The sequence below is a fragment of the Pteropus alecto genome, unplaced genomic scaffold (genome assembly GCF_000325575.1).
Source record: "Pteropus alecto unplaced genomic scaffold, ASM32557v1 scaffold182, whole genome shotgun sequence".
Lineage (NCBI taxonomy): Eukaryota > Metazoa > Chordata > Mammalia > Chiroptera > Pteropodidae > Pteropus > Pteropus alecto.
The window spans coordinates 4,756,759-4,780,662 of NW_006433946.1; the positions used below are offsets into that span (position 1 = coordinate 4,756,759).

General features: G+C 33.7%; 1 protein-coding gene across 4 annotated transcripts in view; it reads right to left on the bottom strand.

Annotated features, from left to right (window-relative positions):
* Positions 1-23,904, bottom strand: part of DIAPH2 (diaphanous related formin 2) — a 781,302-nt gene that overhangs the window by 213,010 nt on the left and 544,388 nt on the right. For all 4 annotated transcript variants that reach the window (XM_025044410.1, XM_025044409.1, XM_015586720.2 and 1 more), the window contains one exon: positions 1,725-1,889. In XM_025044410.1, the coding sequence (XP_024900178.1) occupies positions 1,725-1,889 (165 nt within the window). The remainder of the gene's footprint in view (positions 1-1,724; positions 1,890-23,904) is intronic.

Consider the following 23,904-nt stretch of genomic DNA (forward strand, 5'->3'; position numbering starts at 1 on the left):
GAAGGAAGGAAGGAAGGAAGGAAGGAAGGAAGGAAGGAAGGAAGGAAGGAAGGAAAGAAGGATAAAATAGCTAGAAAGATAAATGACTTACCTACAGTCACATAGCTTATTACTGATAGCACGAGAGCGCAGAATCAGGTCTTAATAATGATATCTTTACATTTTTTTTAAAAACGAGTTATGATTACCAAGTTCTACAAGTATAATTGTTAGCAAGCCTTCTAAGCATCTAATACGACTGAACATAGGCTGTCACACAGAAATTGTCCTAAATCAAATGCTGCAATATGAGAGAAGTATACCAAATTCTACTACGTCTGTATTGGGGAGATGAGGGGCACAGACTATTTTAGGATCCAATCCATGTTAAAACAAGGCACTTTTTAATAGAGATCGACAATATTAATTATATTTCTTTTCTCCATTCACCTATAGACATTGATGTTACAAAAATAATCTACTGGATTTATCTTTTCGATGTGTCAACTGAAATGTCTTTTCTAGCCCCATTTCTTTTCAACATACTTTTTTTCCTCTTTGAAAATAATACTGGATATTCATATGTTCATGTCATATTTATAAATTTTAAATTTTGAAAATAAATTGACTACTCATTAACAGAACACACATTACTACTTATTGGCCAGCTAAAAGGTTAAATACATGTTCTATTAAGAGATAAAGAGCAAAGACCAAAATAATTCCAAAATTTCAGCAAAAAGGAAAACAAGTGATTATACTTATGAAAGTTTTTGGACATAGAACCCAGAGCTGGTAATAACTCAAGCTGGGGTGCTCTGGGCTCCAGGTCCTAAGTCAGTAGATGAAAACAAATGCTTTCCACGAGTATATTTGTATCTGATAGATTGTACAAGTCACAACAAAATTGAATGATTTCATGGGGCAACACCATCAATTAAGAGAGGGAGCCTTATTTAGCAAAACTGCTCTGAGGACAGAAACATACCTCAAACTGCAATGTGTTAGTTTGCTAACTGATCTTTCTGTTGGAGATAACTGCTAAAATTCCTTCTTTAAAGTACATGAACTTTTGTTTGATATCACCTACTGTGCATATCTTTCTTTACTACCATCAGAGTCTGTAGTCTTCTATTCCTTCACTGATGCAGAGAAGTATTTCCACAGCATCTATACAGCAAAGCTTTTGTTCCCCTCTAGCATCAGAACTGGCACACTAATTGCTCCCCTCCAATTAATGCTAATATTTGCTGTTATACACAAGAGTTACAGTTTAAAATAAGAGCCCACACTCTGAAAGAAATTTTAGGTATTCAAGGTCATTTACACAGTCTAATTTAGAATCAGTTCCTCATCTAGAATATGAAAGAAATTTGTTCATAAACCACAGCATCTTATTGTATTAAATATTATTTTAGATATGAATTTTTAAGCTAGGTCAAATTGTAATATTATGCTGTATAAAAATTGGCCATTTATGTACCAATTCATTCATTTTCCATACAATTTCAGTGGAAAAATTCCCATGTATACTTAAAGTTGAAGATAATTCATTTAGGTCCCCATTGTACATTAAGCAAGCCAACAATTTTTAACTATGTCACAGGTTTAAAATATCTGTCAATTCCTGTTACAGAGCTATAACATGAAATCAATATGGTCAATAGTTACATAAAATGCCAATAGAAGAAATTATTTAAAACAAAAGCAAGAGGCTTTTTAATGCATTAAGATGTATTACTCACCAGAAACAAAGTTCGGAAGTTGCTGAGATCACCAAAAAACTCTTCTATGCTCACTGTCTTAGAGTCGAAAATAAAGTATTCTCCAAGACTCTCATAGAGCTTTACCATATTGTTGTGCATGGTGAGCAGTTTTTCATACTGGTCTCTGGCAGTCTTTGTAAAGCTGTAGCTTTCTGTTAAGGAACATGAACCAATAGTACTTCAAAGGCAATCACTAGATGTTAAGGTTGAATTATATCACCATTTCTGTAAATACTTACATGTCACTTTGCTAGGGTTGCCATGACAAAATGCAACTGATTGGGAAGTAAACTACAGAAATTTATTTTCTCACAATTCTGGAGACTAGAAATCCAATATCAAGGTGTTGGCAAGTTTGGTTTCTTCTGTGGCCTCTCCCCTTATCTTGTTGTAGATGGCTGCCTTCTGTGTCCTCACATGGTGGTCTCTCTGTGTTGTCAGCGTCCTAATCTCCTCTTCTTATGAGGACACTAGTCACATGGGATTAGGGCCCACCCTTAGAACCTCGTTTTAACTTAATTACCTCCTTAAAGGCCCTATCTCCAAATAGTCACATTCTGAGGTTCTAGAGGCTAGGGTTTCAATATGTGAATTTTGCACAGACACAGTTCAGCCCACAACAAATTACTGGAGTCATTATATCATTTAGTGAGTTTTGAAAAACTATAAATTAGGCATAAGAATTTAATGCATAACCCAGAACAGGTCTGCTAGTACAGGTTTGCTAAATGAAAACACATAAGTATAAATATGCCAAAACTGCTTCATATTTTTTTATGAACAAGGTAGGATAGAAACAAACACTAACAAAAAACTTAGAAAAAAAGTATAAATTCTCTTAATGTACATATTCTACATAGAGAGGTTACAGTAAATTCTATATGTAGATTATGAATAAATAGGGGTGTGTGTGTGTGTGTGTGTGTGTGTGTGTGTGTGTGTCTCCATCCCACATGAAGGGAAGGGAGAGGAAGAGGGAGGAAGGGAGAGGGGAGGGAGAGATTCTGCTATAGTTCTGGAACCTTAATCACCCCAACAGCTTATTCAAACCTAGATTCCTATTTGCTGAGCCTGAGCTCAAGGACCCGAACACTAATTTCTAACAAGTTCCCGGGTGCTGCTGAGGCTGCCAGTCCAAGATTACACTCTGAGTAGTATGCTCTAGAAAAACTAGTTATCCAGATATTAATTACATCGTTGTTTTACAAATAGTATCAAAAAAGTGGTAACAATCACTACCAAAGCATAAAATGAACCAAATATATAAATGTGTCTGACTAAAGGAATCTCATTATATATAAATTTATACTTACAGAAAGAAATTATAATATTTTCTTCCTGATTATAGAAGATATATTTATAGAAAATTATCTCCTTAGGTGACTTAGAAATCTAAAAAACATAAATAAGTGAACTAAAATTTTCAACAACTCAGAAGCAAGTATTGTGAACATTTTGGGGCATTTCCTTCTGGTCTTTCTCCTATGGCTATTAACTTTTTTTAAAAAAATATTTAAATTAGTATCAAGTACACAGTACATTGGTTAGGCATCTATATAGTTCATAAAACAATCCCCCCAATTGCTCCCTCCCTTTTAAATGTTAGATGATAAAAATGCTTCAGAGAAAGGTAAGCAGGCTAACCATGAAGAATATAGGGAACTAAATCCACCTTCTAAAATTAGAATTAAATTTATTAAAAATCAATAATGATCACATAAGTAAAATATCTTTAAATAGAAAGGTAATAAACTTGGAATTGTAAAAGAATAATAGCACAGTTTGTGGCATGCTATTTTAAGATCCACCACAGTGTATTAATATTATGTGATAGTATTATTTTATCAGATACTGATAATTGTGTCTTGAAATACTTGATTCCATAACACTTTCTGAATTCTTCAGTGTGTTTTATTATAACCTGGGGCCAAATTTATTTTCCATGGGAACATAGCTCTACCTATACAATGGAAGTCAATGGGGAAATCAGACCATTTCTGGAAAATTACTTTGCAGCTGATACTTATGGAATACATCATGATTTTAAAAGTGAGATACCCCCCTCTACATATTTTCTTTCTTATGCTACTTAAGTATTGGCATCCGCATTAGCAATCCAACAACCTCTTCCCTGCTAATAAGTAACATTATACCTTTCAACCCTCAAGTTCATTTTGATGTCAACATAACTGAAAGAATTAATGCATTTCTAACTCTTCTTTTACCAATGAAAATTATATGTAATACTACGTACATATTTTGATTTCACTTCTAAGAATATCCCCATTTTTTTTTTTTTTTTTTTTACTTTTTAAAATGTGTTAAACGTCCTATTTAAGAGTTATGGAAATAAGACAACACCCTTCATTTCTTAGCATGGAATGAAAGTGAGATTTTCGCTTTCTAGTCTCTCTTCCCTAAATAAAGAAAACTCATGCCAGAGACTTGCTAGGCAGAAACACTTTGCAAAGGTCACTTACTTGTACTCTATTTGCAATGCAAATTAATAAACTGTATATTTCAGAAGCCTCAACATCTGTACAGCACAGAGAAAAAGCCAAAGATAAAAAAGGCGAAAAACTGTTTCCTATTTATCATGACACAATTTTTCACCAGCTAAAATATGCCCATGTAGTGATACACAATTTCACAAATTTGTTTTCCTAGAACAAAAACTGATTTCAGAAATTCTGTGTGTGTACCAAAGTGAGACAATTTGAAAAATTCTGGGAACAGTTTATCTTAGAAATAATAAATGGACAGCAACCCAATTTCCAAGTTCTTCACTTATCTTCACAGTGATTACTTTGTAAAAGAAACAGCATGAGTCAGCACTGAATCTTTCACAGTTGCAACCATGTTACCTAATCCTGCCTGGTACTGCAGGTAAAAAAGAACTAGACACTATCATTCCTTTTTCATCACTTGATTTCAGTTAGAAATTTTTATTTAATTTTTTTGAACAGCCACTAAATACGATATACTGTTTAGTACTATGTTAATAAGCACTGTGATGGATACAATAACATTAAAGCCTAATACAGACCTTGAAGAAGTTTATAATCTAATATTACAAATAATTCTACCATTATCAATTTGCATTTGTATAAGACTTTACCATTTTCGATATATTTTTCCTCCCATTATGCCACGTATTCTTCATAACAACCTTACCAAAGAGGCAGAGAAATACCACTATTCAGATTTTAGGGTTGTGGAAACTAGAAAAAGGCACTCATCTATCTTGGGTTAGAATGTAATGAAGTGTTGCAGAATATGCCACTCCAAAATATGCTTCTATGGCACAGGTTATTCTGAGCCGATTGAGAAACAGCAGAGATAGGAAAATTTCTGAGAATACTAAAAGTTACCCTTTTGAAAGGAATATTTACATTTATAAAGGAAATCTCCATTTGTGAGGGTGTCTCCCTCTCCTTACCAGGAAGAGAAGGATGAATCAATGATGAAATTGCAGATTTAAATCTGTACAACAAACCTTACACTTTTTTTTTTTTAATGGTGCTTTTCCTGGTAACTCCCCTCCCCCAATAACTGGTGTCTTCACACCTTTATTTTATCTTTAGCTGGAGATGGTATTTAAATTGGTGATTTAGGCTACCTCAGGGAATTAACTCACTTTTACCAGGGTATCTCCAAAGTATACATGAGGTGGGCATATTAATAAACTTCTGCTTAGTTTTTTCTTGTTAATATTTTATTATGGGGAAAAAGAAATAAATGATATCTAAATTAGAAAGAAGTAAAACTGTCACTATTTTTGGATGCCATGATTTTATATATAGAAAACCCTAAAGATTCTGCTAAAAACAGTTAGAAATAACAAATTCAGTAAAGTTTCAGGGTACAAATTCAATATACAGAAATCTGTTGCATATTTATACACCGACAACAAACTATTAGAAATTCAGAAAACAATTTCATTTATGATTGTGTCAAAAAGCATATAATAACTAGAAATGTATTTTAAAAAATAAGTGAAAGACCTGCATACTGAAAACTATAAGACATTGATGAAAGAAACTGAAGACACAAAAAGGTGGATATTCCATGCTCGTGGATGAGAAGAATTAATTTTGTAAAAATGCTTACATTACCCAAAGCAGTGTACACATTCAATTCAATCCCTACCAAAATTCCAATGGCACTTTTCAGATAAATAGAAGAAACAATCCTAAAATTTATATGGAACCAAGAAAGATCCCAAATAACCAAAGCAATCTTGAGAAAGAAAAAAAAAAATGATGGAGGCATAATGTTCCCTGATTTCAATTATTTTTACAAAGCTATAGTAATCAAAACAGTGTGATACTGGCATAAAAACAGGCACATAGATCAATGGAACAGAATAGAGAGTTCAGAAATAAACCCACGCCTGTATGGTTAATTAATTTATGACAATGAGGCAAGAACATACATGGAATAAGGAAAGTCTCTTCAATAAATGGTATTGGGAAAACTGCACAAGAATGAAACTGGACCACTGTCTTATACCATACAAAAAAAATAATTAAAAACGGATTAATGAACATAATAATTTGTATGGGTCCAGAATGAGTATCCACATCAAATTATTTAAAGCTAAAAACAATTAAAGTCCAACAAACTGAAGAAGAGTTATGTATGATTGTTTGTTTGTTTTTACCTCCTTCTTACCTATCTAAAGGAATTCAGATAAAAAACATGTTTCAGGAAGGTAGGCTTAGCCTATTCACCTTAGCATATGTGAATTGAGTGCAGCAAACAGGGAAGATCCATGCAAGAATATGTTTGTTAGATGTGCCCTGTTGTTTCTGGGTGGCCCAGCAAGAATTTACCACATATTTGCTCATTCTCATCTACTTGTGAATTACCTCTTTTCCCTTTGAAGTCCCAGAGCCCTACCTACCACTCTTTACTCAAGAATGGCATATAAGCCTCAAGTACCCAATTGGGCCCAATCATCAGGGCAAAAAGCAAAGAAGTAGAACTGGATAGCAGAGAAACAACAGTTGATTTTTACCGTCGGCAGGTGCAAAACAGAGGCTGAACCACAGTCTCCAACCCACAACCCAGAGGTCACCTCCCCGCATACCCTACGAGACTGATTACCGCGGAGCCCCAGGGGAATCTGAGCAAACACTGCTGACACTGTCGCTAACACTGACAGGAACTGAAACTGAGGGTAGCGAGCATGATTAAATATCTATGAGAAAATAAAAAGGCATTTTTAAGGCTTTATGTAAAGCAGGGATCCAAGAGGCTTAGACGCCACCTACTGGAAACCAAAAGAACCAAAAGTAAAGTGCTTTCTTTGCAACGGGCTAAAGAGAGAGAGACCTATAATAAATCTTCTTTCTGGAAAAACAAAGTAAAAGTCCAAGACCAGATGGCTTTACCAGTGAATTCTATCAAACATTCAAAGATTTAATACCTATTCTCTTCAAACTCTTCCAAAAAATCAAAGGGAAGGCAATACTCCCAAATTCATGTTATGAAGCCAATATTACTCTGATACCAAAATCTGGTAAGGATTAGATAAATAAACAAACAAAAAAAAACTACAGACCAATATTTCTAAGAACGCAGATACAAAAATCCTAAATAAGATACTAGCAAACTGAATACAGCAACATATTAAAAATATTATATACCATGATCAAGTGGGCTTCATCCAAGGAGCACAGGGATGGTTCAATATACACAAATCGATTAATGTGATACACCGCATAAAGAAATTAAAAAATAAGAATCATTTAATCATATCAACGGATGCAAAAAAAGCCTTTGAGAAGATACGACATCCATTTATGACCAAAACTCTTAACAAAATTCATATAGAAGCAAAGTACCTTAACATAATACAAGCCATTTATGACAAACCCTCAACCAACATTATACTTAATGGTGAAAACCTAAAAACCTTCCCTCAAAGATCAGGAACAAGGCAAGGTTGTTCATTATTGACACTGTTATTCGATACAATATTGCGGGTCTTAGCAAGTGCAATCAGACAAGAGAAAAATATAAAAGGCATCCAAATAGGAAACGAAGAAGTCAAACTGTCACTATTTGAGGATGACATGATTCTCTATATAGAAAACCCTAAAGACTCCAGAAGAACACTACTCGAAACAATAGGCAAATACAGTAAAGTTTCTTGATACAAAATCAATGTTCGAAAATCCATAGCGTTCCTATACTCTAATAATGAATTGGCAGAAGAAGTAGAAAAAACAATTCCTTTTGCAACTGTACCAAAAAGAAAAAAAAAATTGGGAATAAATTTAACGAAACAAGTGAAAGACCTATATAATGAAAACTACAAAACCCTATTAAAAGAAATCGAAGAAGATACAAAGAAATGGAAAGATATTCCGTGTTCTTGGATTGAAAAAATCAACATAGTTAAAATGACCTTATTACCTAAAGCATTATACAAATTTAATGCAATCCCCATCAAAATCTCATCATCAATTTTTTTAAAGAAACAGAACAAAAAATCATCAGATTTGTATGGAAGCACAAAAGACCCCGAAATGCCAAAGCCATCCAGAGAAAAAAGAACTAGGTTAGAGGCATCACTCTGCCCGACTTCAAATTATACTACAAAGTGACAGTAACCAAAATGGCATGGTATTTACCGCAAAACAGACACACAGACCAGTGGAACAGAATTGAGAGTCCAGAAGTAAACCCATATTTGCATGGGCAAATAATTTTTGACGCAGAAAGCCGAAAACATACAGTGGATAAAGCAAAGGCTCTTCAATCAACGGTGCTGAGAAAACTGGAAAGCTACCTGCAAAAGAATGAAACTAGACTCTTGTCTCTCACCACACACCAAAATGAACTCAAAATGAATTAAGGACCTGAATATAAGACCTGAAACAAGAAAATGCATAGAAGAAAAATAGGAACTAAAGACAAGGACCTTGGACTTAAAAAGGATTTTATTACTTTGACCTCAAAGGCGAGGGAAGTAAAAGCTAAAATAAATGAATGGGATTACATCAAACTATAAAGCTTCTGCTCAGCGAAATAAACTGTCGACAAGAGAAAGAGACAACCATTCGAATGGGAAAATATATTTGCAAGCAATGCCTTCGATAGGGGCCTAATGTCCAAAATATACAAAGAACTCATATGTCTCAATAACAACAAAAAAACAAACGATCCAAAAAAAAAATATAGGCCGAGGACCTGAACAGACACTTCTCCCTAGAGGACATACAAATAGCCAATAAATATTTGAAAATATGCTCAACATCGCTAGCTATTAGGGAAATACATATCGAAACCAGAATGAGATTCCATCTCACAGGAGAAAAAGGAACCCTCATACACTGCTGGTGGGACTGCAAATTGGTACAGACACTATGGAAAACAGTATGGAAGTTCCTCAAAACTCTAAGAATTAACCTACCATATGATCCAGCAATCCCTCTACTGGGTATTTTCCCCAAAGACTTGAAAACCCATATCCGAAAAGATAGTTGCACGCCGAGGTTCATAGCAGCATTATTCACAGTGGCCAGTGTATGGAAGCAACTGAAGTGTCCTACGGTAGAGGAATGGCTAAACAAGCTGTGGTACATATATACAATGGAATATTACTCAGCCATAAGAAGAGATGAAATACTGTCATTTGCGACTACTTGAATGGACCTCAAGATAATCATGCTAAGCGAAATAAGCCAGATCGAAAAAGTTGAATCGCATGATATCACTTATATGTGTGATCTAAACCTGTAAGAAACAAATGAACAAGACAAACAGAGACTCATGGACATGTAGCTGAAGGAAATTGGACTTTGGGTGGTAAACACACAATAGAATATATAGATGTCAAATTATAATGTATACCTGAAGATTATACAATTGTATTAACCAATGTTACCCCAATAACCTTAATTTTTTTAAAGTAAAAAAAAAGAAAAGAAAGATGTGATACACATACATGCACACAATCTAATACACTCAGCCATGAAGAATGATGGAATCTTGACATTTGTGACAATGCGGATGGACCTAGAGAGTGCTACACTAAATGAAATAAATTAGACAGAGAAAGACAAATACCATATGATTTCACTTACATATGAAATTCAAAAACAAAATAAATTAATGAACAAACCAAAACAAAACTCATAGGTACAGTGGACAGATTGGTGGTTGCCAAAGGGGAGAGGTGGTTGGGAGTGGGTGAAATGGGTAATGGGGATCGAGAGGTACTAACTTCCACATATAAAATAGGTCATGGGGGTGTCATGTATAGGATGGTGACTATAGTTAATAATATTATATTGCTACTTTGAAAGTTGCTAAGAAAGTAAATCTTAAAAGTTCTCATCACAAGAAAAAATTTGTGACTTTGTGTGGTGACGGATGCTAGCTGAACTTATTGTGATGATCACTTTGCAGTGTATACAAATGTTGAATCAGTATGTTGTACATCTGAAACTAACATAGTGTTGTATGTCAATTATACTTCAATTAAAAAATCCAACCTGAGGTAGCTATAATTCATCCATAGGCATGTACTTAAATAGAAGGTAAATTATTTTCTTTACACTTTTAGTATATTATCTATTGACTTTTTTTTTTGTAATTGTACCTGCCTGAACATAAATTGGTTGAAGTTAGGTGTTGTAACCTTTGCCTTCTAACTGATAAAACAGATGATGGGGTTCAGAATATGCTACCCCAAAACATAGCACTATGGCATATTGAATATTTTAAGCTGAAGGCCTTTGAGAAAATAGAAGAAGCAGAAGGCCACTCTGACCTTCTCTTGGCACTCCTCTCCAGAAATAAGTCATAAGGCCTTCGTGTGAGAGGGGGCTTCTTATATCCAGAGGAAAGGACCATCTTTATCTCCAAGATGGAGGGACATCAAGAAGAATCCAAATGAAGGGGACTTGCTAAGTTCCCCTCAGTTTATTACGCTTACCTCATACTCTTCACCCTATCATATCTTTCCATGACTTTCCACTCTTTATCAATCCTAGCATAAAAATTCTCAGGTCTAATGATTTCTTTGGGTCTTAATTTCCTAATAAAGGCTACCATGTCACAAGAAAGTTACATTCAATAGATTTGTATGTTTTTCTCCTGCTAATCTATCTTTGCCAGTTTAAATTTTAGACCTGGCCATAGACCCCAAAACAGATGAGTGAAACTTTTTCCTCTCCTTCATAGTATTACTCCATCAAATACTTGGCAGAGAAAACTGTTTATCATTATACTTAATCTTGATGTAAAGAGTAATTAACACAGAACGCTTGTTCCATTAGAACTGGAATAAGTATTCACAGAGCACTGGGGATGAAGTTTATGTATCTCACAGCTAATTAAGTCAAATCCGTTTAAAATTCCTCATCTTTGTAGGCGGTGTATTAGTTATGATTTTAATAAAAAAAAACTTGAAATTTTAAATAGCATTGCTGCTGGATTGTTGAGAACATGAAAAAATCAGCTTGAGATCCACTTAACCTTCACACAAGCTTTAGTTAGCAACATGACATACTCATTTAAATAAAAGAGTCACAAATATACAACCTATTGAAGAATATAGAAAGCATTTCCTCTTTCCATGACCTGTCAAAAAGATTCCTCTGAATGCTAAAAAAAATATTAATTTTTCCATGTAATTTGAATACATCATTTTTAGTAAAAAGTTGTTAGTATTTCAAAAAATTTACCTTAAATAATATTAAGGCATATTAAAGTAGCTGAAATGTACTTACAAATAACATTATGTGATAAATATGTGTCGACAAATACTTTAAAATGGGAAACATTAACAAGGGCAATATGGAATGCATATATTAATTTTCATTTGGATTCAACATGGTACTTTAAAATAATCCAGAATATAGACTAAAAATCTTCAAAAAATCAGATTACAAAATATAGGCATAGGGTATTTAAACAATATAACAAAGATAGCATAGTCAATGAGGGATTTTGAAACAAAATTCCCAGTTTTTAACATATAGGAGGCAATTATGTTAATGGGAGATGGAACGATTTTGTAATGGCCACACTTTTCCACAAATGGCCTAAGTCAGCTGGGTATAAAGAAAATGCTTTTAAATCAGCTTCCAGTTAAAGCCACAAATTCGATGGTTATTATAGAAGTAAGGGGTACACTCAGCACTCTTACTTTTCTCTATTCCCATTCATTACTCACTCCCTTGTGTCTTTTGTGCATATTTCTTTTCACCCTCCCTTGGAAGACAGAATCTATCTTTGCATTCTTAGAAACCCAATAGAGTGATCTTGCCATTCATTTAGTCAAACAAATTTATAAAGTGCCTACTATGTTCCAGGTATCTTCTAGGTGCTTAGGATATAGTAATGAATATTCGCATAAAGTCACTAGTCACTGCCTTCACGGAGATAACAATTTAGCGGGAAAACATACATGAAACAAATACATTTTAAACAATCTAAATTACAAATTAAAGAATTTTGATTGCAAAGCATAGGTTGTTAAAGAGTGTTATATTTGGAAGACCTAGTAGACTTATTGGGGGTATGGGTGGGCCTCTTGAAGGATGAAACATTAAAACTGAGACCTGAAGGGAAAATGCCAGGAGAAGGAGCACTGGGGGAGGGTGAGTGGAAGCTCTGCAAGATATTAAATATTGTAGACACGCAAAGAAGAAAAAAAGGCCTGGAAGCCTAGAGCTTACAGAATAAGTGGGAGACAGGAGGGAGACAGTTTCTGAGGTACATAGGGGCCAGATTCTACAGGTCTCTTGACATTTCGAATTTTTTCCTCAGAAAAATATAAGTCATTGAAGAGTTTTAAACAAGAAAGTGATAAGATCAGATTTCTTTTGCATAAAGGCATAAAAAATGCTAGCTCAAATTAACACAGACACATACAACATACACTAACAATGATAATAAAAAAATCCTGGAACTAATGGAATATAGAATACTGTCCAAATGATAGTAAGTCTAGTTGGTAGATCCAAACTACTGATGAGAAGTAGATATATTATATAAATATCCAGTTAAAGTATATTTGGTAAGTTACTAAGAATATTACATAGAATCAAAGGAAGCTAAAAAACAGCAGGTATTAGGCAATACATAACTATTGAGATTGGCACATAAATAGTTGTGTTTAGAGTAACAGAAGAGTTATGATTATAACATTTTGAGATTGATGTGTATATTTTGGAATGTCAGTATTATTATTTAATATTCAGAGTATGCATACACAGATGTTAATGAGATCAAGTCCTACCTCCAGCCCTACCTCACATTCAGCTCTCAGTGTCATTTATCCTGTGGCTACAATGTATAAGAAATTGTGAGAGATTAAGTAGAGAAAAAGAAAGTAAAGTGATAAGACATGGCTTCTAACCATCACCGAATTTATAAACTAGTGTTGGGAGAGAGATAAATAATAGCAGAGCAGCAGTAGCAGGAACTAATGTTTACTGAATTCTTACAATGAATCAGACTCTGAGCTAAATGCTTTATAAGCCTTGTCTTATTTAATCCTCCCAATGGTCTTATGACACATATATACTATTAGTAACTCCATTTTCACATGATGAAATTGGCTTTGGGGAAGTCAACTGACTTTCTCTGTGACATCTCTATAGTAAGGAGTGGATTCAGGATTTGAACCTGGGTACCCTTCCGCACGACCCCACAATACAAAACTATGCATTTAACCAGCATGCTTATTTTCTCTTGTTTGAAAAATAAAGAAAAGCGTGTGGCAAAATAAACTAAACTCCAAGAAAGATGTGGAAACACATAGAAAGGAGTGATTCTGAGATTATTGGGAAAGGTTTCAGAAGAAAGTAACTTTCCAGTTCCATCTGGAGGTATGGAAAGGATTTCCCTACCCAAAGAAGAAGACACCCCAGGCAATGAGAATAACATGAGCAATGGTATAAAAATATCTAGAATTATCAAGGAACTTTTACTATTCTGAGGTAACATAATTTGGGGACACAAGGAGATGCAGAGGAGATGCCTGTCATGAGTAGCAGAACAAGCCACCCTAATAACATATACCTCTTTGGCATGAGGGCTATTTTGAGTTGAAGGCACTTGCAAAAACAGCAAATGCAGAGAGAGGCTTTCTCTGAACTCCCCTTATTTGTTTAAGACAGATCCTCTAAAAGAAACTCAATTGTCATAAATCTTCGCCCCAGGGTTTCATCGACCAGAGAAGGTTGCCTTTAATCACAGGAAAGGAGACTATAAGTTGATCTCAAACTTTGTCATACACTATTATACTTCCATCTATTCTTCTAAGGGGCCATTCATCTTTTCTAAAAATCCTTTACTCTCCTCCAAGTGGTCTTCAGCTCCTCTCCACTTCTCCTATTAAGACAGTATATGAGCTCTCAAATCTCATAATCTCATTGTTTGCTTGGGTATTCTCTTTTTCCCTCTGTGATGTCCCTGTGCATATATCAAAAATTAATAAATCTGTATACTTCTTTTCCTGTTAATCTGCCTATCATCGGTTCATTTCATAGACCTGGTTATTGAACCTAGGAACATAGAGGGCAAGTCTTTCCTTACCTACACCTAGAAAGGTGTAAAATGCATGTTAAAGTTTTCGAGTTTACTTTGTAGGCAATGAGTAATCAATGGTTTTTATATAGAAGAATAATATGACCTTACCTGTTTGTAGGAATCTAACTCTGCTGACAGTAAGAAGGATGGTTTGGAGAAGTGAGACACTGAACCCTGGGAGAGCACCTAGGAAGCTAACAGAGTAACACTGAATAGAAAGCAAAAAGTAGATATAAGAAATATGGAGGAGATAGAGACCATGGGATGTGGTGACTGACTAGATGTCAGTGGTTAGAGAGAGAGAAGTATTGAGGATACCACTTAGGTATTCTAGTCCACCTGACTCAGAGTATGCTTGGTGTTTACTTGTTCTTTAACAGAACTTAGGAGACAAGAAAGGGAACATTATTTTGGGTGGGGGAGGAAGGAGGGAAAATAATGACTAGTTTTCAACACAGTGAGCTTGAGATATCTATGAATAGATATCTACATTTGTTTTCCTACATTTATTTACAAACATTGGGATGGTCATATCTAACAGGCAGTTGGAAGTCAGTGGGTTTTTGATATCTTGGAGATCAGCTTGGGTGGCAACAGTGAGAACTGCAAAGCAAAGAAAAATGGAGCAAAGACTTCCTCTTTTCCAATCAGATCTAGATCAGAATGGTGCCTTAATAGTGCTCCCTTAACACTCTTGTTGGTGCAATAAACATGCCTTTCATCTGAATATGTTTGGTCTTGATATGCACCCCTGAAAATAAAGAACATTCTGGACTTAAAACTTTAGCTAAGAGAGTAAAATATCAGATCCCACAGTCTGTGCTAACAGTTTCCAATGATTAGAAAAGATCATTTTACTACAAATGTCAATGAAGCAAAATATGTAGTGTGAATTTGCCAAAGGATATATCCCCGGGGAACGGAGTTTTATTGTTTTGGGTAGTGACAGAACTGAGTTTAAGACATATTATGACAGACTCAAGAATAACTGTAAACAGTTATAAAATTCGTTAAAAATGGTGGTGCCAAGTATCTGAGAATCCCTGTTTCATCATTTTTGTGTGTACTCTTTGTGATTTTTATTTTTTAAATTTTTACTACACAAGTACTTCTGCTATGTCTGATGCTTTAGAATGAAAATCTAGGTATTTGGGATTGTTCACTGTAAAATAATTCTCTAAATTCTTTGGGCATTTTATTTTTCTAGTTTCTTATATTTGTTTTCAAATGCCTATTTTGGGTTTGGGGATTATTAGACTGACTTGTAGATAGTTTCCAAACATGCATTTTCAATCTAAACAGTAGTTTCAAATTCAGCTGAAAATGCTATATTATTTTTTTGTTTATCTTTCCTTAACTAAAATCACCAGTGAGGTAAAGAAGTGTTATCAAAAAAGAAAAAGAAAAAGAAAAGAAAAGAAAAAGAAAAAGAAAGAAAAGAAAAATCTTCTAAACCAAGTTGACTCATCCAGGTAAGAGGTATTTGAATAAACTATGAACTGAGGTAACATATTTAATCCCTTTTTTGCATGGAAAGGGTGGTCTATAGAATTCACTTTTCACAGAAATGAAAATGGAGAGACTAAAGTAGAAATTTTGTAAGATTCCTTCCAGCTATAAAGTGACAGATTCTATAAGTATTCAGGTTAAATAGAAGCATGAGCATCTTGAGAAACAGTAATTAAAGTGCTTGGATTTCTTTAATGGAGGTACTTGAATATATTATACAAGCTAGTTGCTTAATTTTATACTAAAACTTTCTATTCTAGATCAAAAGTAATTGGTGGTAAAATATATATTTTGTGCATTTTTTGTATTTCCTATGATTTCTAAAATAGGGTTAAGGGCCTAATAAGTACTTGGCAACTTCATCCTGAATTTAAGCTATAATAAACTATCTCAAAGGCAGACGTGTTACTCTAAAATAAATAATAGCATTGAAACACTACTTTATGTTTCTAACACCATGGCTTATTGAGGACTCATGTCTTGATTTGTGCTGTTTGCCGTCCCTGACATTAGAAGTCTCTCAAAAACTTTTTTTTTTTTTGCACCACATTTCTAGGCTTTCGGCAACTCTTTATCTATTTTTAAGGTTCTCTAAACATATATGCATTTATGTGTATGTATATATGTATGTACCTACACATGTATGTAGTATGTGTATATACATATGTAAGAATTTATTAATTGTACTTTAATGCTAGTAGGTGCTGTGTTTTTTTCTAGTATCAATTTAATGTTTACCTTAAATATGAAATTGCATTAATTGTGAAAGACATTTTTAGATTCTTTCTATAGAAGAAGCTATTCAAATACAGTGGCTTTACTTCCAAATAACATATTCTTTCTTTTCTTTCTTTTGTTGGAAAGATAAAAATGTGTCCTGTGAAATTTTTCTGCTTGAGGAAAACAAACAATAACAAATAGCTTCAGTAGTGTTCAGTCTGTGACATGGATATAAAGTAGGACTGCAAATCTATCTTTAATGTATTTGCTGCCTCTAAGTGTTTCTGACATCTCAAAAAATTATGTGATCTTAGGAATCGTATGTGTTTCAATGTCAATGTGTTATTCAAAGCAAGAACTTGGACTGAAAAAAGAAGGCAGGATCTCAGATATTTGCACTCCCACGTTCATTCTAGCATCATTCGCAATAGCTAAGAGGTGGCAAAAATCTAAATGTCTATCAATACATGAATAAAGAAAATGTGGTATATTTACACAATAAAATATTATTCAACCATTAAAAAGAAGGAAATCTGTCATATGCTACAACATAGATGTAACTGGAGAACATTATGCTAAGTGAAATAAGCCAGAGAAGGACAACAAATACTGCACGATACCACGTATATGAGGTATCTAAAGTAGTCAAACTTATAGAAGCAGAAAGTATAATGGTGGTCGCCAGGAGCTTGTGGGGAGGGAAAATGGGGAGTTGCTGTTCAATGGTATAGTTTCAGTCATGCAAGATTAAAAAGTTCTAGAGATCTGTGGCAACACTGTGCTTATAGTTACAAATATTGTATTGTATTGTACACTTAAAAATATGTTAAGAGAGTAGATCTCATATTACGTATTTTTTACCATGTTAAAAAAAAAGGCAAACTTCTATTTAGGTCACTAATTCCACACACACACACACAAATACATGATGAATCCAAATTTTTACTTGTATATCTGAGTAGTCTCCGGGTTCATCCAAGTTCAAGGTAGAGGGGTCAGTGACTGTCTCCTTCTCCCCTTGCAATTTAGTTCACAAAGACCTTGCTTAGGAGCAAAGGAAGTGTGTGTGTGTGTGTGTGTGTGTGTGTGTGTATGTGTGTGTGTATATGAATAGAGGGAGGGCAGAAAAAAATGCCAGTGAATGTACCTAGATAGACTTTGAGACATATTTTAGAACTACTTTGTGACAATACCAAGAGAAGACTTGTAAGTGTTAGGCAGTTACCTAGGGAACAGCAATAGAATTAGAGCTATAGTGATAATAGAAACATTCTATGATTAAGCTGACTATAAGCAGAGCACCTGGCTGGCTCCCTCCTGTGTGCTCTCCCCTTTGTAACACCCAGGTTCCCTGGAAGACATGTTGCTGCCTGAGAATACTGAAAATAGTCATTGGCTGGTCTAAGGAAATTCCGATGTAGAGATAAGTTGCAAATAAGTGATGGGACACTTATACAATTGTTAATGTATATTTCTATTGTATATTAATACTTGAATCACCCTGATATAAGTTTAGTATTTTTTTTTGTTATCGTTGTTTTTAAAGTGGGTGTTTTCCTTTAGCATCTCAATGTATTCTCATTTTAGTGAGGACAATAGTGGGGGCAGGGAGTGAGTTTTACTCATTTATATATACAAGCAAAAATACAACTCTTTTATCCACAAATGCCCAGGCATTGTCAAGACATAACAGCAAAGTGTCCCAAAATGTTAGATTGTTAGCTACTTTGCATAAAACACATATCCAAACACATATTAACTGAACAGCAGATGGCAGAGAAAAAAAAATCATTTAGATTGCAGTGTGGTTGAAACATACTCAGTAAATTCTGTAAAGATGGAAACCTGGGCATAAGACACACCATATTGAGTAAGCAAATGGAAAGTCTAATCCGATTCTTTCATCTTTACTGCTTTTGATTTACCCTTTTTCTATAAATATATTATAATTTTTATCATGATGCCTTAAAGCTATTTTCTGATGGAAAGCGGGGGGGGGGGGGAAAAGAATATGTTTATATCATAATAAATCTTGGGAAATACTTAATCTAGGAATAAAGACTTTTAATGATGTACAGTGCTTCCTAACACTCGTTAGTGGATAAAAATTAATTTAGATAAAAATACTAATGTACTAGCAAAAAATGAATATGGCTATATAGTCTAATATATATGAGAAGTTTCTTGAGCTCATTTTACGAATCAAATTAATAGAATAGAATATTTATATGTTTAAATATTATTTAGCTTATAAATTATTTTTCCCAAAGTAAAATAAAAGTAGAAAATAATAAGTATCTCAAAAGAACATTTGGGAAATAATTTAAATATTTGCATATTTACTACTAATTTAGAACTTTCAGTGAAAATGACATTTTATTTAAATTAGATTTAAACTGAGATGCATAAAGTAAACAGGAGCATTGACAGATTCTAGATCAAGAAAAAACAATAATCTAATACTTAAGGAGTTAATAGTATACTTTTAGAATAAAATGATGATATGATTAAAGGAGACTGCAAAATACTATACATATACATGTTTTGATATTATTACAAAATGAGAACACTCACATGACCCAAGCTAACAACTGGGAAGAAAAGTCATTGCTTCTGGAAGGGCATCTTTGCTTTTTGATGAATTAAGAATGAGTTAAATGGATTGTAGGTAAGGGTATGAAAAAATGCTATTTAAAAAGGTAATATAAATATTAGGAAAATATTAACTTTGAAAAAAGATTAAATGCCTAACACAGAAATTTCATAAGCCCTCAGACAGTTGTCCAAAAAATTAAAACCAGTTGAACATTCTTATATTTTAGACTGCAGGCACAGACATTGATTATAGTATAATTATTTAGTTTATAAGTGGCGGGGAACCATTCTCAACCAGGTTTTCAAACTGTCCAATTAAACAATCTCCTTCTCTTATTGCTCTTCAGGACAGGTGTGCATCAATTACTACGGCAGGCTGTGAGCGAATTTTTGCTATTGTGATGCTGTTTAATATATGCACATTTGCCAAGCAGGAGGATATTAATCAATCATGGAGAGTCACTGAGTACAGCTCAGCACACACAACTGCAGACCACATCTTGCTTTCCTTTGATGCCACTTGGCTGAAACCTTAACTTGAGCAGCAACGTTGTCCTTGTGAGACTAGGTTTTGTGCCATTCTGGACAAGCTGAAAATGGTATTGTCACAGTTCATTATAATTTTCATAGCAGCCATCTCACAGGCCTAAGAAGCAAGTTTGTTTTGTATGCATAAAAGAAAGTCCCAAGTCTCGGGCAGGTGGGTAGGTGGTTATTTCTGGCTGCAATTTTGCTAAGTTTCTAAATCAGTCCTGCTTTAATTAGGAGCTTTCCTTCTGAGTTATTTTGATGCTAATAATATATGGCTGTCGCATTCCTTGTACATGTTCCCAAACAGCGATACAAACATTATTAAATCTAATCAGTGTTTATGGAGTATTCCATATGCTACCCACTGTGAATCTTTCGAAATGTCATTTTATTGGATAATGCATAATGAAAGGTTGGTATGTACAATGACATGCTTTTGTTCCTTCGATGATTTTTATGAAAGATTTGCTACAGATGGTAGCTGCTTTTGATTTATATTTAACTGTATTTATAAAAGAATATTTTATTGATTAGATTTCTATATAATGTATATTTAAATTCACAAAGCTTTTTCAACTCCAAAGAGGACAATAATCAACCTTCCCTTGACTAAATTAAAGAACAGAAACAATGCTGTAAATGACTAAAATACCTAAAGTAACATTAGGAAGAAAACCTAAGTAATGCAAAACTTACTCTTGCCTAAGACATCTAAGTGACTGCCCAGACTGGATCGCTGCTGTGCATTACACTATAACCTCCTTCCTGCTCTCTGTATTAACAATCTACTAGTAATATTCAATCTGGCCATTAAAAATAATTCTAACCAGATAGTCTTATATTCCTGAAGATGTATACATGTATTTTCTCTCCCTGAGCAATGCTATCAAGTATATTACATCTCTAAGAAGCAGAGTAGCAGATGCAGACCGTGCACTAAGGAGGCACATCATCAACCTCAGAAGAGTCTGCTCACTGCTCATATGCACAAAGCAGACAGTGTAACTTCTTCATTCACTTCTTCCACAGCCATGTGCACAAATAGCGATCACCATTAGGGGCATTGTCTTTAAACTCTAAGATGAGTGATATATGTTTAAGAAAAACAATTTATTTTTATAGCTTTCCAGCAGTTTCATCACTGCCTGAAGAGAAGATATAGAAAGAGTTGGCCAGTGCTGTTTTCCTCTGGACATTGATAAATTTGAGTCTTAGCTTCATAGGCTTTTTATATTGCACTATATGTAAGTTCTTCCAGATCTCACAAACCTTTGTGTTTGAGTACAGACTATCAAAATATGTCTGTTAGATGAGACAGAAAAACAACAGGAGCAAACATTGAGATGCCATCATTAAAAAATACAAGAGATGAAAAGCAAAAAATATTTTTGTAAAAGACAGATTTTAAAAATTTATTATTTGACTAGTTTATTATACCTACTGTGAATATGGGGGTTGACTGTTTTGTCATTTCACTGATCTTATGATGCTTTCCAATCACTATGGCATTCTTTCCTAAGATGTTATTTAATGTTAGTGAGCTATAAAGGGGTTTCTCCTTTTATTTTTCTTTCTGCAAATCTATCGTAAAAAGCACTAGAAGTGTGTGATTTCTTTACTGTTTACTTTTACAGTTAAAAGGACATTCAAAGCCTGGCAGGCAGGTACTGTTTTTTATAGTTAATGAAAGGAATTTTATATGAAATGACAGTTGCATTTGCCACCTGAAAACATTAAGTAGTACATAGATTTTTAGCTACATGAGGTATTTTTTGCTCCGTATTTTTGGCTTCTATATAGAAGTAAACAAGATGCAACTCTTCTCATAAGCCCCACATCACCCACTGCCAAAAACTTGCCACAACCATTAGGAAAAGCAGCTTCCCTGACAGGAAATCATGGAAGTCTTTGGATTACCCATGAAACACTAGTTATCTCCTTAAATGTTTTATGAAAAGCAGAGTCATCTTTAGGCACCAAAGGGTAATTGTTTCCCCTTAAAATTGGTTATTAGCAAAGTCAAATTTTAGCATTTAGATTCTGAATATACAAACACGGGCCAAATTTTAGAATTAGATCCAATAAGTTAACTTGGTTTGGCCTGCGAAGAGCCTCCCTTTTCTATGCTTGCTGTTTAAGGACTGGGAAAAACTTAAGAATCAATATTAAAACATCACTACCTACAAAGACATATCATTATTTACAGCAAATACTAGAGTTGCAAAAGACCTTTTGCTATTATCAACCTATTTTTTAGTCTGAAAGAAAATCTCAAAGTATCATCTCTAATCTAACTTTTGATTTTGAGTGGTAGGTTTTCAATTAAAAAGGTTTTTTTTTTTTTCCTTGAAAAACTAATCAAAATCAGTAGCTTCAGCTGGACTTGCAAACCTTTCCAAAACTGTCCATATTAAACCAGTGGCTAAGAGTCAGCAGTGCTTTCTGGTGTGTTTTGTTTCCATGTGCCTTCTGGCACACACATGTAATTTTGTGCTTCAAGAAGTTAGCACTTCAGGAAAACAGAGACGAACAGTTATAAAATATACACCAGTGCCCTTTGGAAGGAATTAAAAAAATGGCCTCTCCCTGTAGCTACTTCCTTTCCTTTTGCCATTGCCCCTTCTATATCCTATGCGTAGCTTCCCCTCTTACTCACGAAATACTTTTTATTTCTTTTGTACTCTTTCTCCAAAGAATCACATGCTTAAACTTACAGGAATGTGTCATGAATAATATGACCAAGCTTCAAGTACATTTTTTAAACTGCATTCAAACGAATAAGAATAAACTCAGAAGAACATTGTCTCTAATTTACAAACTATGTCGACTCTTTTCTGTCCTGAAAGTATGCTTTACAATCTTCAAAGGGGTCTCAAAGGGAGAAATATAAATAATATATTTTCATTAAATACAGTGGGACATGTATTTGATGAATACATTAAAATTTAGTTACAATTAAAATTGCAGCTCTACTGCTGTGGGTTTTTGCATTTGACACTAACATTTGTTTATCTGAATACTTCATTAAAATTGTGTCTCTCCAAATTAAATCACGTGCAAATATATTTCTAATGATATAAATTAGTATGGCATTTGTTTAAATATGCCTAATATCGAAACAATTTCCTGTATAATTTTCAACCAGGATTGGAAGGCAACTTTAAAGATCTGGCAAGTAGTATTTTAAAACACATATCTATGTAAATGCATACAAAGATACATGCATACATATATGCATGTGAATATGACTACAATTATACATAAGTCCATTTAATTGTTATTTCTTATTCTGAAATGATAATATTCTAAACAGAAAGAAAACAGAGAGAAAACACACTAATTATTTAAACATGTTTGGTTGTGCACTAGGGGCTATGATAATGTCTGTATCATATGTTACTTGTTTTATGTCAGATTTTTAATGCACAGTAATGGTATAGTTCACATGGCATACTTTGATCTATGACATGTACAAAATGAGTCATGTTATGAAGCTCTACAAAACACTTCATCCTTAAATTTGTTTCCATACCACTGCAAATGTAATCCTAATTTCCTAGTATATAACATGATTCAGAGGTTAATTCTCCATCTAATACTCTTTTGCAATCTCTGGCTATTAAAAAAAATTACATAATGCTATTCTAAAAAGTTCAGATAAGAAAATGTGCTCCTATTCTATCAACTTATAAATGATGTCATAAGGGATAACTGGCAACCATAGTGGACTCATAAATATTAAATGAATTAGTATTGAAATCTCTATTAATACCAACTGAAATTAAAGTTATAGCCTTTAGTGAAAATAATTTTTCATGCTTTTCTTTTTACTCTTTCTATGCTGAATATAATGTTATATATACATTATATATACACATATATATGTGTATATATATATATAAGAAATCCATTGAAGCATTGCTTTAAATGACAAAAGATTAGAAACTGCTTAAATATTCATCTATATAAATTGGTAATATAAATTTAGTATGTATATATACTGGAATGCTATGGAGCCGGTAATCGAGAGTAGAGCTCTATTTTTACAAATATTGTATACAAACATACATATGTACACATAGATTAACTCTAGAATGATTCAGTAGAAGCTAGTATCTTTGGTTACTTCTGAGGAGAACTGAGTGGCTTCAGAGTGAAAGAGAAACATGCTTTTTATTATATACTCTATCATCTGCATCTTATAAATAAAACTTGTATTACTATTTCATAAATAAATAACAAAAAAAAA